At 41.9% G+C, this 14,945-nt stretch overlaps 2 protein-coding genes across 2 annotated transcripts; one reads left to right on the top strand and one right to left on the bottom strand.

Annotated features, from left to right (window-relative positions):
* Nucleotides 1–430: 430 nt before the first annotated feature.
* On the top strand, nt 431–2,713 carry LOC120826450 (olfactory receptor 2AT4-like). The gene has a single exon (XM_078098457.1). The coding sequence runs from the start codon at nt 431–433 to the stop codon at nt 1,400–1,402; it is 972 nt and encodes a 323-aa protein (XP_077954583.1). The 3' UTR covers nt 1,403–2,713.
* On the bottom strand, nt 2,227–14,671 carry LOC120826415 (protocadherin Fat 4). Its single transcript, XM_078098451.1, has 16 exons — nt 14,470–14,671; nt 14,100–14,310; nt 13,477–13,818; nt 12,034–12,947; nt 11,774–11,948; nt 11,483–11,663; nt 10,988–11,238; nt 6,560–10,885; nt 6,362–6,463; nt 5,419–5,720; nt 5,237–5,322; nt 4,954–5,130; nt 4,665–4,792; nt 4,355–4,572; nt 3,999–4,257; nt 2,227–3,863 (listed from the first exon to the last, which is right to left on the bottom strand). Exons 1-16 carry the CDS (start codon nt 14,521–14,523, stop codon nt 2,560–2,562), a joined length of 9,030 nt encoding a protein of 3,009 aa, XP_077954577.1. The 5' UTR covers nt 14,524–14,671; the 3' UTR covers nt 2,227–2,559.
* Nucleotides 14,672–14,945: the final 274 nt, after the last annotated feature.

The raw sequence follows: 14,945 nt of genomic DNA on the forward strand, positions 1-14,945 counted from the left end.
CTTATTTTCTATTTCTTAATACTGAGTTTAGTCAAATCTACGCGTTTAAAGTGTCCTAATTAGATGCTTTGTGTTCCTCAGTTGAACATGTTGAAAATGCAAAACAATTAACTAACACACAAACATGATGCTCCTTTGGGGATACGTCATATGTTGTTAAATGGCTGATATTGCCTGGCGTACAGTCATCGTTTGTGTGACTGCTATCTCCAGAATAGAGCCGCGTTCAGACAGGAGAACATCATTTGATTACGCTTATTGCAATAAGTGGTTTTTAGATATAGAGGACCATTTTTGAAAAGTTTGGTCTTGGATATCTCTTTTTATAAAAATGGTACATTGATAGTGGATGCATTGAATATTGTCTAATCAGTTGACTTATATTTAGTGTATTTATGTCTTATTTCTGGTTTCTTATTATAAAGTTAAAATGATGAACTCCAATTTAACAGTGATGAAAAGCTTCTTCCTCCTTGGATTCCCTGGACTTTCTCCAACGTATTACAGACCTGTGTCAGCTCTGCTCTTTTTTTTCTATCTAGCTATTGCAATAGGAAATATTTTCATTTTCACATTTGTTGTGTGTGAAAAGTCGCTGCAAAAACCAACATATCTGCTCTTTTGTCATCTAGCATTGAATGATTTAACATTTGGCACTCTGACTCTTCCGAAGATTATCTCAAAATACTGGTTTGGTGATGGATTTATTTCATTTTACGGGTGCTTTACACAGATGTTCTTTGTTCATTATTCAGGATCTGTAACTTCTTTCATGTTGTTGGCGATGGCTCTTGATCGCTTCATCGCGATATGTATTCCACTGCGTTATCCTGTCCTAGTCACAAACAACACCATATCGGTGATCTGTGGCTTTGCTTGGTTCATCCCTCTGCCGTTGATGTTGACCATTGTACTGCACACCCTCACTTTACCTTTCTGTAAATCAAATGTCATTGCTCAGTGCTACTGTGACCACATTTCTATAACAAGCCAAGCATGTGGTGAGAATGTTCAAACCGTACTGGTCACTGCTCTCTGCGTTGCCATGTTTTGTCTTTTGCTTCCGCTTGCATTCATCTTGTTTTCTTACATCCTTATCTTTGCGGATATTTTGAAAATGTCCAACGCTACCGGACGCATGAGAACCATATCAACTTGTACCCCGCAAATATTAATCACATGCCTCTTTTATCTTCCCAGATGTTTTGTTTATGTCTCTAATACAGTCGGATATTCTTTCAGTTTGGATGTGCGTATTTTAGTAGTATTGTTGTACAGTCTTCTCCCTGCTGCTGTTAATCCCATAATATACTGTTTCAAAACTCAATATATCAAACAGCATTTGATAAAGAAGATTAAGACAACTAGGATTGGAATACAGTTAAATCTTTTCTTCTTATAACAGACTAATACCTTGGTCATCCAGTCTAAAAGTTTGGCTTAATTAAAGAAATGGGACAGTTGAAACATGATTACTTTTAATAATTTAAGCTTGATATGATGTGTAAATCATATAATTGTTTGAATGGATGTTTCTTCAATGTAAAGCCTGCAATTACAATGATAATGATATCTAAATGGAACTCACCGGGAATACGGGAATAGACGTAAATTCTTTAGAAAAACTGTACACAGACATGCGATGTAATGAGTAAATCTAAATAAAGAGTACATGGTACATTTCCTGCCTTTTACTTTTACTTAGACGTAGGTGTATTTTGTCCAAAGCCTGAAAGCATAGACTAGATGGACTGGTTTGTAAAAACAAAGCAGTACAGGCCTTAAGGCAACGGCTTCAACAGTTGACAACTCTTTTTTAAGAGTTCTTCGAAGTTCGAAGTCTGCAAGTCAGTATAGATATACAGGTTGTATGTAGCGCTTGTTTGTTGCTCATTCAATTTTTCCTGCTGGAAGCTTTTTTTTAATTGATTTTAAGACAATGACTGAATATACTGAAGAACAAACAAAGTTACACTATTCCCACATCAGCATGTTTATGTTTTTTCAAACGTGTTAATCTCAATCATTTGTAAATTATAATGTCAGCGGTTTATTTAGAATGATAAATTGTATTTTTTCATGTGGTAAAACTGTTTTGTTTACTTACAATGGATCATCAATCATATTTCTTAACCTTTACAAAGGAGAACGTCTTATGATTAATTTGTGGTCTATTATTTTCTCCTTTTTTCACAAGGAATAGGGATAGATAGGTTAAAAGGGAGATTTCCGAGGCATAATAGTTTATCTACATTAGTGTGATATCTACATTAAACGCGGTTGTCTCGACATGTCTTTAAAATATATAAAGCATCATCACCAGATACATCTTCTAACTATTCTAAAGATGTAAAGATAACCATGAAAACATGAAAAGATAAAGAGTTTTGGGTTATATAAAAGATCTTTCACTGCGGAAGAAACTAAAACATATGATTTAGATGTCGTTGATAAACAATTTGTATGAGTTGTGATACACCAAAATCGTTCCAATAAAATATATAATATCCAAATATCAACAATATTTTAACAGAGCAATTTCACGACACCAAACGGCCATCAAATAATTTCCTCTATGTCACTGTCATTGCTGTGAAAAGCGCCGGTGGGTAGACGCGCTATGTCCTCAAATACAAGAGCATAGCTGCTGTAAGGTAGATGCATATTTAAAATGATTCCCCATCGCTCAAACATATTGGAGCGAGCACTCTCCTCTTCGTGCTGATCTGCAGCAGAATGACAGTTGTGTCTGAAGCTGCACGCTGACAGGGATGACTGGCCGTGTGTAAATAGAGAAAACTGTCCACACTCCGACGCGGAGCAGGAGAATGTGCTGTCGGGTTCACATTCCGACAAAGCACCGATCACGCTGCTGCACATGGCAGCTTCAGGCGTCAAGGGTGCTTGAGGGGGCGTCTTCTCCCAAGTAGTGTTCAGTTTACAAATTTCTTCAAAAGTCAGGCATCGTGCAGGTTCAAAGTACTCAGAACGAGGGAACTTCTCTCTACCCCCAGACGGTGACTGTTGCAAGCACTCTTCGCTGTCTTTAGTCGACAACTGCGCGTTTAGGAAAGCTACGTCTTGAGGTTCCGTGGAACGTATTGGCCTCCCTCCGCTGGAGCATTCTTTCTTATATCCTGCCAACAGCATCCTTACATCTCCCCACCGTTTAGGATCAGCTTTCTCACACTTGGTGTCACTACAGCTGATCTCATAGTACTCCAGCTCACTGTTTGGCCCCGGCTGAACACTTGGTAGACCGGCGTCACCGTAAAACTCCACGCATGACCTCTGCTGATCGGCACCCGCTGGGTCGCGTTGTTTCTCTTTTGTCGCACACGCCGCATCGGCGAGCGTTCTGCTGTCCTCAAAGCGGAACGCTGCGTTGTCTGTCCCTTGCTGGGGTTTCTCTGTGGCGCTATCACTCTGACGCTCTGCATCCTTACACCTCCTTCTGTAAAGGGCAACACACGACCCCGTGATCGCCAAGACTAAGACGAGAGGAAGAATCAGAGCTATGAGCCACAGAGGCAGACCGCCCGGTTTTTCGGAGCATCGATTGCGGCTCTCCGTTGCAGGGCCACAGACATCGCAGGCCTGGTAAGAAACGTTATGGAAACAGATGCAGGACCTGCTCTGCTCAGCAGGTCTGCATGCAGTCCAGTGGTTTTGACAATCTGGCGAGAGACAACGCCTCGTGGCTGTGTCGTCCCCAGAACACGGAGAGGGGAGGCAGACGGCCGGAGAGCTGCAACTCGACTGGACAAGAGTGGAGCTTGGCGAGACGTCCACCATCACACTGCGTCCGCTGACGGGCAGAGTGTATCCGCTCACATTGAAGTACTGCACACAGCCAGTGAAACCTGATAAAAAAGAATGAATAGTTATTCATTGTTACTCCAAAATACATTAACAAACAAGCTTACTCCCACATCAACATGTTTAGGTCTTTGTCAATACAAATCATTTGTAAATTATAATGTTTGGTGTTTATTTACCTAACTGTTGGAGGTTTGAATCACCTGTCGGACCCGCACCAAAAATAATCTTTTGCAAACCAACAGGAGTGAGATCCATACTGCTGTCGCTGATATTCAAAACGGATTTACCATCCAGGAGCAGAAATGTGTGCTGTCCATTGCCGAATAAGGAGAGGACATGCCAAATACCATTGGCCACGGGGGGGTCCACAGTGAGTTCTATCGGGTGTCCAGCCAGTGTGTCGTTGGAAATGTACACAAGCTTTCTGTCTTTTATCTCGGGGGGGGGGGCAAGAAAAAAAAACAAGCAATTTTTCTCATCAAACAAAAATCACAGAAGAATGAATATCTCTTTAATTGTGTTCTATACCTACTTCCAGAATAGTGTATCCTGTCTCTCCAACAACAAATATTAAAACTCCATTGAATTGGGTCTTGAACTTGATCTTGATCCCACTTTGGTCTCTGGTGTTTTCCTCTTTTTCATCATTCAGAAAGTCTTTTAGCAGGTAATCTCTCTTGAATCGCTCCTTGATAACATACTCAATGTAGTCGTTCCCATCAAATCGCAAAACAAGCTCCTCCGACACTTCTATTTAATAAGACAGGACACAAAATGTGTATTGTGGAATGTAAACATATACTCAACAAAAAGGTGTCCTGTTAATTTAAAGATATGTTCACCTTCAGCACAGTTGTTCCCAGTAAAAGGGCTTTTGCACTCGCAAACATAGTCAGACCAAAGGTCATGGCACAAGCCGCTGTTCTTACATGGGTTGCTATGACATGGTGACGACGATGTCCGAGGACACCTTTGTTGAACGAAAAAGACATACAATAAAGATCACGTAGAAAGAGGACAGTATAGGGCTTGAGAAATAAGTGGTTTGATACAACTGAGGTTAGTTGGTAGTTTAAATCAAAAAGTGTATTACCATAGTAAAAGTGTAATTGTAGTATAGTAGGTGCTTACCTATCAAGGATGTTATATGAGGCCAGGGCCATTAAAGGTCTCAGAAGGATGCCATTCACATAAAGGTTACGGATACATCCAACAAAGTCATGGGTTTTTATCTGAGCGGGAAGCTTTAAAATGGATTCAAAAGTCCTTATTCCTCCGAATGTCACATTACGTCCAACATCTAGAGTCCTGAATGTAGATGAAGACAGAGAGAGGTTATAATAAAGATTTTTAAAAAGGCCAGAACATGAAATTATGAAATATCAGTCAGTAGAGATTTTTTTTTCGCTGCTACCTCTTTAAACTACTGCCATCACTCCGTGAAAAACAAAATCCACTGTTCTTGATATGTGTGCAGTTGTCAACATTCAAGGACCCCATCTGTTAGAGGCAAGTAGTGCACATCACAATTTTCAGATTGACCTCTTTGAAATGCCATTTACGTTATCTATGTTGCCAACATATCTAAAAACTCACATTTCCAATTCTCCGAGCAGTGACACTGTGAAAATATCCATCAGCCACTTGCTTGTGTGTCTGCAGCCTCACTGGTCCGGGTCCCAGGTCAAAAGAGAGATGTATGGCCCCATTCAGTATCTCTAGTGCAATGAACTCCTTGCTGGATGGTCCTCCAGGATTGTAAAGGAGCAGGGAGTTTCTCTGCACTGTCGCAAACTCTAGAGAGATCAAATTAGTCCTGCGATCCAACGGGGGAAACTCCATGAAGGATAGCTCCTGAAAGCCATAACTGTGCTCCTCACAGTGGACTCCACTGACTCCTGGAAAAAAGATGGAACAATTTGTTTGTAAATTGTTCTCAGTTGTCACTTGGAAATGGGTATTTTTTTATCACAAATAAAGGTACAGTTCAACATTTGCAAATTACACTAATGAACTGTTTTGTTTGAAAGTTAGATGATGAGATTGGTAGCACTTTTGTCTATCGATTAGACATGCATAAGCTACAATTAGCAGCCGGTTAGCTTAGCACAAAGACTGAACATTGGGGGAATCAGTTTGCCTGGCTGTGTTCAAAGGAAAACAAAATCCCGCAGAACTTTAGGTCACTTAGTAAAACGTACATTTTTTCGTTTTACAGGGAGTTATGTTCTGTATGGCTCCTTGAAGGAGCAGATACAAGAGAGCTGTTTTATTTGAGACAGATCTTGTGTGTGGTTTTTCAAGAATTTGTCATAGCATAAATAATGAGAAAAGAGGCATTGGAAAGGTGGGGTTAGCAGGGTTAGCAGGGTTAGCAGTTTCACCCAGTTTCCCGTGCGTGTGCTCAGATAAGCTAAGCTAACCAGCTGCTGAATGAGGCCTTGTGTTTAACTGACAGGTAATTGGTATAGAACTTCTCATCTAACTTTCCACAAATAAACCTTTGCTTCAAAGAGCTTTCTTTATGCATTATATTTACCAAAGGGACAACGGCAGGAGAATCCTGTCTGTGAATTGATGCAGCTGCCCTGAACACAAGGGGCTGATCTACAGTGGTTTATGAAGAGCTCACACATTTCTCCTGGAAAACACAAAGAAAGGCCAGACTTTGAAGAGATTCTGGATTCTACTCTAATATACAATAATATAATCACTCTTTTAAAATAGCAAAGTCTACCCTCAAATGCGAGTAAGCAGTGACAGTGATATCCATCCTCGGTTGAAGTGCAGGTTCCCCCGTTTTGGCACTTCAGCTTCAGGCATTCATCTCCATCAGTAGAGCAGAAAGAGCCAGAGAAACCACTTTGACAGTGACAGTAGAAACTTCCTGCAGTATTTACACACATGCCTCTATTCTCACAGGGATTCACCTCACATTCGTTGATGTCATCTTCACACAGAGTCCCGGTGAAGCCGACAAGACAGGAGCAATTAAAAATCTCTTTCTGCGGTGACACAAATATGACCGCCGAGCTTTCCAAAGCAGCAACATCCTGGCTGATGTAAATGTTTTTGTTGCATGCTGCCCCATTTGTACAGGGGCCAATGAGACATGGATCACTTGTGATGTGAGATATTGTCACGTTGCTATGGCTTTCAAGTAATTTCTTATGGCCTATAGAGATGCCAATGGCTACCTCTCCGCTAAGATATTGACCATCGTAATTTTTCACGGCAGCCAATAAAATAATGTCACTGCCAAAATGTTTAATTCCAAAGACGTGCGTCTTAGAGGCCTGTAGGTTAAACAGACTGTCCAGAGCTTTGACAAACCGCAGATAGTTGTTGGACATAAATTTTTCTATTGAGGATGATGACACATAGAATAATATGCAGCGGTCTATTGAGGCATTTGTGAAACCTTTGTAGTTCACATAGATGCTGTTGTTGACTGGAAGGTGAAGCTGGTCTGTAGCCTCGACTGTGATATTAAATGTAGCCTCGCCTTGAAGAGGAGAAGACCACAGTTCACATGTACCATTAGGTATTGTAAACATATTTAGTTGTCCGCTTTTGATGGCGCAGTTGAATGTATCAGACTCATCCTTATCGTCAGGATGGACGTGACCGATCATCCCTCCTTCGAAAGAACTGCCAAAATATTTGACCTCAATCACAATATTTCTAGGCTGGGAAGGGCTATCGTTTTCATCCACAATCTTGATGTGGATCATCGTTGTTGATGATAGCGGCTGGATCCCTGCATCCGTGACAGCCACAAGGATGTGATAGATATTGATTTGTTCCCGATCAATAGTCCGTGTGGTGAATAAAACTCCATCAGGAGTCAGTGAAAAAGCATTTGCGTTTGAAGAATTTACCAACCAATAAGTGAAAGGTCCCCCGTTTGGCGGGACATCTGCATCAGATGCATTTAATCTGGCGACCACTGTACCTTCAGGCTGATTTTCCTTCACTTGAGCTTTGGTTAATGTGAGTTTTGGAGCATTGTCATTGACATCGTCAATAGTCACAATGACGTTAGTAGTCCCAGTGGCTGGTGGAGAGCCATTATCAGTGGCTGCAACAGTCAGATTATAAACTGACCTGAGTTCTCGGTCAAGTGGAGAGTTTATTAAAATAACACCACTGGATGGCTCAATGGAAAAAGAGAGATTTATGTTTCCATTTTCAATGCTGAAGAAGAAAATATTCCAGTCCAAGATGGAGTCCTCGTCCAGAGCATTCACCGTTATCACGGGTGTCCCAACTGGGCTGTTTTCTGCAACATTGGCCAAATAAAGTGCAGAGGTGAAAACAGGTGAATCATTTGCGTCGATCACACTAATGTGAACTAAAGCTTCGTCGACGTCCATGCCAGTAATAACACCAGAGTTCTTTGCCAGAATCTTTAAAACTACCTGACTGTTGCCACGTTTTCTCAAATTGCCAGTTGTGTATATTTCTCCAGAAAATGTGTTGATTTCAAAGCCCACGTATTTGCTTGGACCAAACATCAGGTAAGACAACTGACCTTCAGATCCACGGTCAAAATCCGTAGCTATTACTCTTCCGACCCGAGTTCCAACAGGCACATTTTTATACACAGAAAAGTTGTATTCTTTTTGGCTGAATGTGGGTGTGAACTCATTCACGTCCGAGATTTGGATGACAATGTGAGCCAAACTAAATAAAGCATGACCGTCAATGTTTGAAGCCTTGATTGTTATATCAAAGATCTGCTCATGCTCAAAATCAAAGACATACAAAGTGGTGATCGTGCCATTTCTTGAATCGATTGCAAATTTATCCACATGGCCAGCAATAAGGGAGTAGGATATTTCCGCATTTGAATCAGCATCCGCCGCCTTCACAACTAGGACAACTGTTCCAATTACTGAGTTTTCAGGCACTGACGTTGTGTACTGTGATGATGAGAAAAGCGGAGGATTGTCATTCACATCGACAACCACCACTGTAATATTCAACATGCCAGTTTGAGAGATCCACCCTCCATCCAGGGCTTTGATTTGGATATGATGAATAACTTCTTTTTCAAAATCAAGCTCTCTGATCAACGTTAGCAGCCCAGACGCTTCTCCCACAGAGAATGGCAAATAGGGATTTTCTGGTGTAATGCAGTACTCAATGGCCCCATTGGGACCGTAATCTCCATCTCCTGCATGAACTGTCCCAATTACTGATCCTACCGTCAAGTCCTCAGGCACAGAGAAAATAACATCAGCCTCTCTAAAGATTGGAGGAAAATGATTCCTGCCAGTAATGTGAAAAGTGATGTCAGTCTGTGATGACAAAGACGGGGTGCCCTGATCTTTTGCAATAACTGATACTGTGAAAGACAAATTTACGCTGCCTATCAAGCTCTGATTTAACATCACCTTTCCATTCTCGACTTGAATACAGAAGAAATCAGATGCATTACCTCCATTGAAAACATATTTGATGCCAACACTGGTGTTGTTAACATCCTGATCTATCGCTGTCAACTGTACCACCTCAGTACCGACATCCATGTGATACGGGATAGCAATCAGAGGCCGGAAAGGTAGAAACATTGGTGCGTAGTGGTTAAACGGTTCTAATCTCACAGTGACAGTGGTGTTGCTGTACAGAGGAACGCTGCCACAATCAAATGCAATAACCGGAAACTGGTAGATTTGAAAAGCAGAATTGTGTAATGTCAGTGGCTGCTTTGTATAGATCTCACCAGAGGACGCGTTCACCCAAAACTGCTCATTCTGAGGTTCAATAACATACAAAACGTCACTGTTTTTCCCCATGTCTGCATCCAAAGCAAGAACCTGCATGACAAACGACCCTTCAACTCGTGTTTCAGGGAGGTAAATGCTGTAAGATTGATCATAAAATACTGGTCGGTTATCATTGACATCTGTGATGACTACAGTTACGTCGGTGCTAATGCTCCACGCTGAGTCATTCGCGTTGACATTCAAGATGTAACGATCCTGCATCTCCCTGTCCAGATATTTTTCAACAGTTATGTCACCAGTGGTGAAGTCTATTTTAAATGGCAGATCATCTCTTTGACCAATTAAAGAGTAATTTATTTCTGCATTGGCACCAGAATCGTCATCAGTTGAGGTGAGTCGCATGATGGTGTGTCCAACAGGGGAGTCTTCAGGCACCTCTGTGAGAAAGATCTGTGAAAAACGAGGTGAGTTGTCATTTCGGTCTAAAACAATAACAATAATTGTTGATGTGTCTCTATGAAGAGGGTTGTTGAGCTCTGCAGCTTCCACTGTTAAATTGAATTCGGGGGTATTTTCTCTGTCTAAATTTCCAGTGCTGCTCAGTAAACCATCTTCCGGGTCAATTGTGAATAAACCATCAGTGTTTCCTTCTGTGATATTGTACCGCACTGTGCCGTAGCTGCTTGAGTCAGCGTCAGTGGCGAGAACGTCGCAAACCCAGGACGGCGGGGAGTTCTCAAAAACCTCACACCTGTACTCGGCTTGGGTGAACTGAGGGAAGTTATCATTTACGTCAATGATGCTTATGTGAATTTCTGCAAATGATGAGAAAGGAGGTGAGCCGGAGTCCCTTGCTTCTATCAACAAGGTAAGTTCCTTTTTGCTTTCATAATCCAGAGGGTTATCCACGGTCAAAGCTCCACTCCACTGCTCCACATGAAACATCTCTTCAAAGTTTCCAGAAGCTAGATAAAAGGAGACTGGCTCAGCTCTGACGCTCGACGCAGAGACAACTGCAACTAATGTCCCCACCGGCTCATCCTCAGAGAGGAAATCACTCAGAACATCCACAGTCATCTCTGGAAAATCAGAGACGTTCTGAAACCGGACGCTGATTGTAGTGACGTCAAATTTAGGATTTTCTCCAGCGTCTTCCACATGAACACGGACGATGATATCTTCCGTTCTCCAGATGACGCTTGAAGCCGTGACTGTGCCGCTGTCCGGATGGATGGAAAACAGATCTGAACTTTGTCCATACAGCGAAAAATGCAGTTCAGCGTTCAATTCAGTATCTCCATCTGTTGCTCCTACTGCACAAACAACTGAGCCTGTAGGACAAAAAATGAAACATAAAATAAAACTCATCCAATCAAGTCCATGTTATCCAGAATGAAATATACAACAAATCAAATGGCAGTGAAAACACTTACCTGGAGCCATCTCATTGGGCACATAGGCCACATAGGGACTGTTCATGAACTGAGGCCAGCGGTCGTTAATATCTCCAATGAGAACAGTGACAAGCACTGAGCTTGACAGAGGCTGAGTAGGATGTCCATCAATGCCAATCACCACCAACCTGTAAATGGCTACTGTCTCTCTGTCCAGGACATCAGTTGTAAACAGCTCGCCAGATGTTTCTTCAATGTCAAAAGGCACATCAGAGTTTTCCACGGAATAACTAAAGGAGAGTCAAAAGATGAAATAGTCAATCAGCGAATTTGGATGAAGTACTTATTATTACAATGTAAATGCTATGAAACAGCAATTTACAGTTGCTTTTGTGCAGCACATTCTGCAAATCCATTGACACAATTGTGTTGGTGATCCTGCTGAAGCACTAGAAACACAAAAGGCCTGAGCCAATGCCCAACCGAATAAGTATTCTAAGTTTGTATTATATAAAGGGATTTTTTACGCGTTACCTTAGTTCTCCACTGACTCCCTCATCAACGTCAGATGCAGTTACCATGGCAAACACGGTGCCGGCGGGGCTGTCCTCAGACACTATGGTGTTGTAGACCTCCTGAGTAAACTCTGGACAGTTATCATTGACATCATCCACTATGACGCGTATGGTTAGAGTTCCTGTTAGAGGTGGCAATCCTTCACATGACAGAGTACATAATGTTTGAAGTTTGAAGAGAATATGGGAGTTTTTAAAAAACAGAACAGAATTTTATGAAGTGATCTCATTTTACTTTGGCCTGAATCACCTGAATCAACAGCAACGATGTTGACCAAGTAAGATGATTCCTTCTCTCTGTCCAGGCTGCGTAAAATCTGAAACATGCCGCCGGGTGTGATGGACAACAAACCGTCAATATTTCCTTTTTGTATATTATAGGTCAGCTGGCTGTTGACGCCTAAATCTTCATCCAAAGCAGATACCTGGATAAAAAAAAACATTATTAATGTAGACTTTAACATTTTGTTAATTAAAGACTTTGAATTGAAGGTTGTTAAGCAGAGGCACCTGACGTGTGAGCTGAGCGGGGTCCTCATCATTCTCTCTCACATGCATGGTCAGCGTCGGTGGAGTAAAGAGGGGCGCAAAGTCATTGACATCCAACACTGTGACCCTGATAGCAGCTGTGGCCGTTCTGTGTACATTCCCCTGATCTACAGCCGTCACGATCAAGGTGTAGTCTGAATCCTTCTCCCTGTCCACTCTGTCCATTACTGAGATGACGCCACGAACCGCGTCCGCCACAAACGGACTCCCCTGGGTCAGTGCGTACCTAACTTGTCCATTTCTCCCAATGTCTCGATCAAGAGCCTGAACCCGCAGCAGGCTTGTCCCTCTGGGGACGTCCTCTCTGACTGCGAAGCTGTAAGTGCTTTGAGGGAACTCTGGATCATGATCATTGGCATCTTCAACATGCACTATGAGATTCATTACGGTCTCCATTCTGGGTGAGCCTTCATCAGCGGCCGTTACTGTAATAGTCAGGGTGTCTCTCTGTTCTCTATCCAAGTCCTCCTCCAGGTATATTTCTCCACTCCTGCTATTGATGCTAAACCTGCCGCCGGAAGTGTTGTTCAAATAATATGAAACTTCCCCGTTGGATCCAACGTCTTTATCTTCAGCATGCACAGTCGTTATTACCGAATGAAGAGCGGCGTCCTCTGGTACACTGACGACTTCGGCCGACACAAACAGTGGAGGGTTGTCGTTGACGTCATCGACCACCACAATAACATGCGCCGTGCTGGTGAGCTGCAAAGACACAATCTGGACACAGTCATTGGCCGTCACAGTGAGATTGTAGAGCGGTTGTCTCTCTCTGTCCAACGCTGCGTTCAGGCACAAAACGCCAGCTGTGTTTATGGAGAATACATCCTCCTCGTCTCCACCGGTCACCCTCAGATTCAAGGCTCCATTTTCACCTGGCATGGAGGAGAAGATCATGAATGGTGTTATCACAAACGTCGGCTTGCCCTTCTCATAATACTTTGTCTATTATGTATGAAACAAGCAACAAAATGTTGCACTCGTGTTTGCAACTAAGTGCATATTTCAATATTTTATAAAAGTTCGGATCAAGAAATTCTTTATGATCCGAGGGATAATTAGTTGTGCAGAGAAAAAGAAATCCACCACCGAATCATCAGACAAACAGTTAACAGTAAACACAATATTAAGATGATACTGAGTTATTTAAAAAGCCAATGACCACAGGGACGGATGGACTCTAGAATTTGGCAGGAAACAATCAAATAACACAAAAATAAAGAAGATGTGTTATTATGTCTGGATCTGACTTGCCAGATGGAGCATTTCTTGGTAAGAAATGTGTTAATCATGAACATGCATCATAAATGAGTATGTTTATTGTTTTACCACCATGTCGGATTGTGGATTCTACTTAAATGTCACAGGATGAATGTCACATTTATATTGTACTCTTGCGCTTACCATCGTCGTTATCTGATACATTCAAGGGGAGGAAGCATGTGCCCACCCGAGCGTCTTCCAGCAGTGAGGCAGCGAAGGCACCCTGTCTGAAAACAGGGGGGTTGTCATTCACGTCTAACACGTTGAAGTACACCCTGACACCGGATCCCCGGGACTCCCCCGCCTGCGCCACCACACTGAGTATGTAGAATCTTTGTGCTTCGAAATCCAGGCCGCGGGATAATAGGAACTCCCCTGAGAAGGGGTTGAGGAGGAACAGGTTCTCACCATCATCCTCCTGCACTGAGAATGTGATAGGCGTGAGACTCTCAAACCCAGTTTCCAACTTTCCAACAACGGTCCCTGTCAACACACGGATAATGCACAATTACTGTTATTGTGACTGTGAGATGGAAATCTAACATCTCTCAAAAACAGAAGGACCAAACTATAATTTCCATTAGATTAGAAATTGAAATACTAAAGAAAACATGCAAATACGTTTTACTGACCAAAAAGAAATGAGGACTGTATATCAAATCACAGGTTAAATAATAGAATTTAAAATGCAATAACATGTTAAAATAATAGTCACATTTTGGCCTAATTTACACAGAGAGGGCTTCGCTGCACAGATGACTAACCTGGTATTGTGTCTTCTTTTACTTTAAATGAATAAACAGTTTTGGACGGAGCCACCTGTGTTCGCCATCTGTTGTGAGAGTGTAAGGCGACAGATGTATGATACCAGGAGGGAATCGGACGCTGCCCTGAGATGTCGTTTAACTGTCTCTCACTGCTTACAATCACTGTATTTCCAGATGACGGTTCATGTGAGGAAGTGGCATCAAACACCTTAGGAACCATGGAAAAACATAGTGACTCGTGTTTCTATTTCTGTTACAATTGTCATCTTGTGAAGCATTTATATGGACCATAAAATTTAAATAGTAATTGATATGTTAAACAGGTTTATCTCCTCTCTACAACATAACAGCAAAGATACCAACTTACCAGAAAATGAAACAATACGATTGTGTATATTCTCCTTTGTCCAATAGAGTCCATTTTAAAGTGAACTTCCAATGTACGTTTTACTTACAAAACCATGTGAGAAAATAATATCCCAAGTAAAACAAAACAGACATTGCATTAAAAAGACACGTCCTAGAAACGTCCTTGCATTACTTCCACAGAAGACCAACAAAGGGAAAACTTTTAAAGCCGTCGCCATAGTGATTCTCAATCTTCTCGGCTTGTAATCCTGACTGACACGCCCCTTTGACATAATTCTATGCAAATCCAGCAGCAGAGAAAAAGACTCTGTTGGGGCAACAAAATGCAGCAGATTGAACCTCGTTTTTGTCGTTATAAAAAAGTAAAAAAAACATGCCTTGCGATATTTTAACAAATTAGTCCACAAGTCTTTGTGTTGGGAAAGTGAATAACAAAAGCATAATGAATTACTATGTTTTGCTGCGTTTCATGTG

Source organism: Gasterosteus aculeatus, chromosome 1 (genome assembly GCF_964276395.1).
Source record: "Gasterosteus aculeatus chromosome 1, fGasAcu3.hap1.1, whole genome shotgun sequence".
In the NCBI taxonomy this organism is placed as follows: Eukaryota; Metazoa; Chordata; class Actinopteri; order Perciformes; family Gasterosteidae; genus Gasterosteus; species Gasterosteus aculeatus.

What these genes read in the sequence shown, in the direction of transcription:
- LOC120826450 (XM_078098457.1), top strand. Translation starts at nt 431, where the DNA reads ATGATGAACTCCAATTTAACAGTGATGAAAAGCTTCTTCCTCCTTGGA.
- LOC120826415 (XM_078098451.1), bottom strand. Translation starts at nt 14,523, where the DNA reads ATGGACTCTATTGGACAAAGGAGAATATACACAATCGTATTGTTTCAT. An exon ending in TCGTATTGTTTCATTTTCTG is followed by an intron (nt 14,311 to 14,469) that starts GTAAGTTGGTAT and finishes ATGGTTCCTAAG; the next exon opens with GTGTTTGATGCCACTTCCTC. An exon ending in TTCAAACCTCCAACAGTTAG is followed by an intron (nt 3,864 to 3,998) that starts GTAAATAAACAC and finishes CTTTTTTATCAG; the next exon opens with GTTTCACTGGCTGTGTGCAG.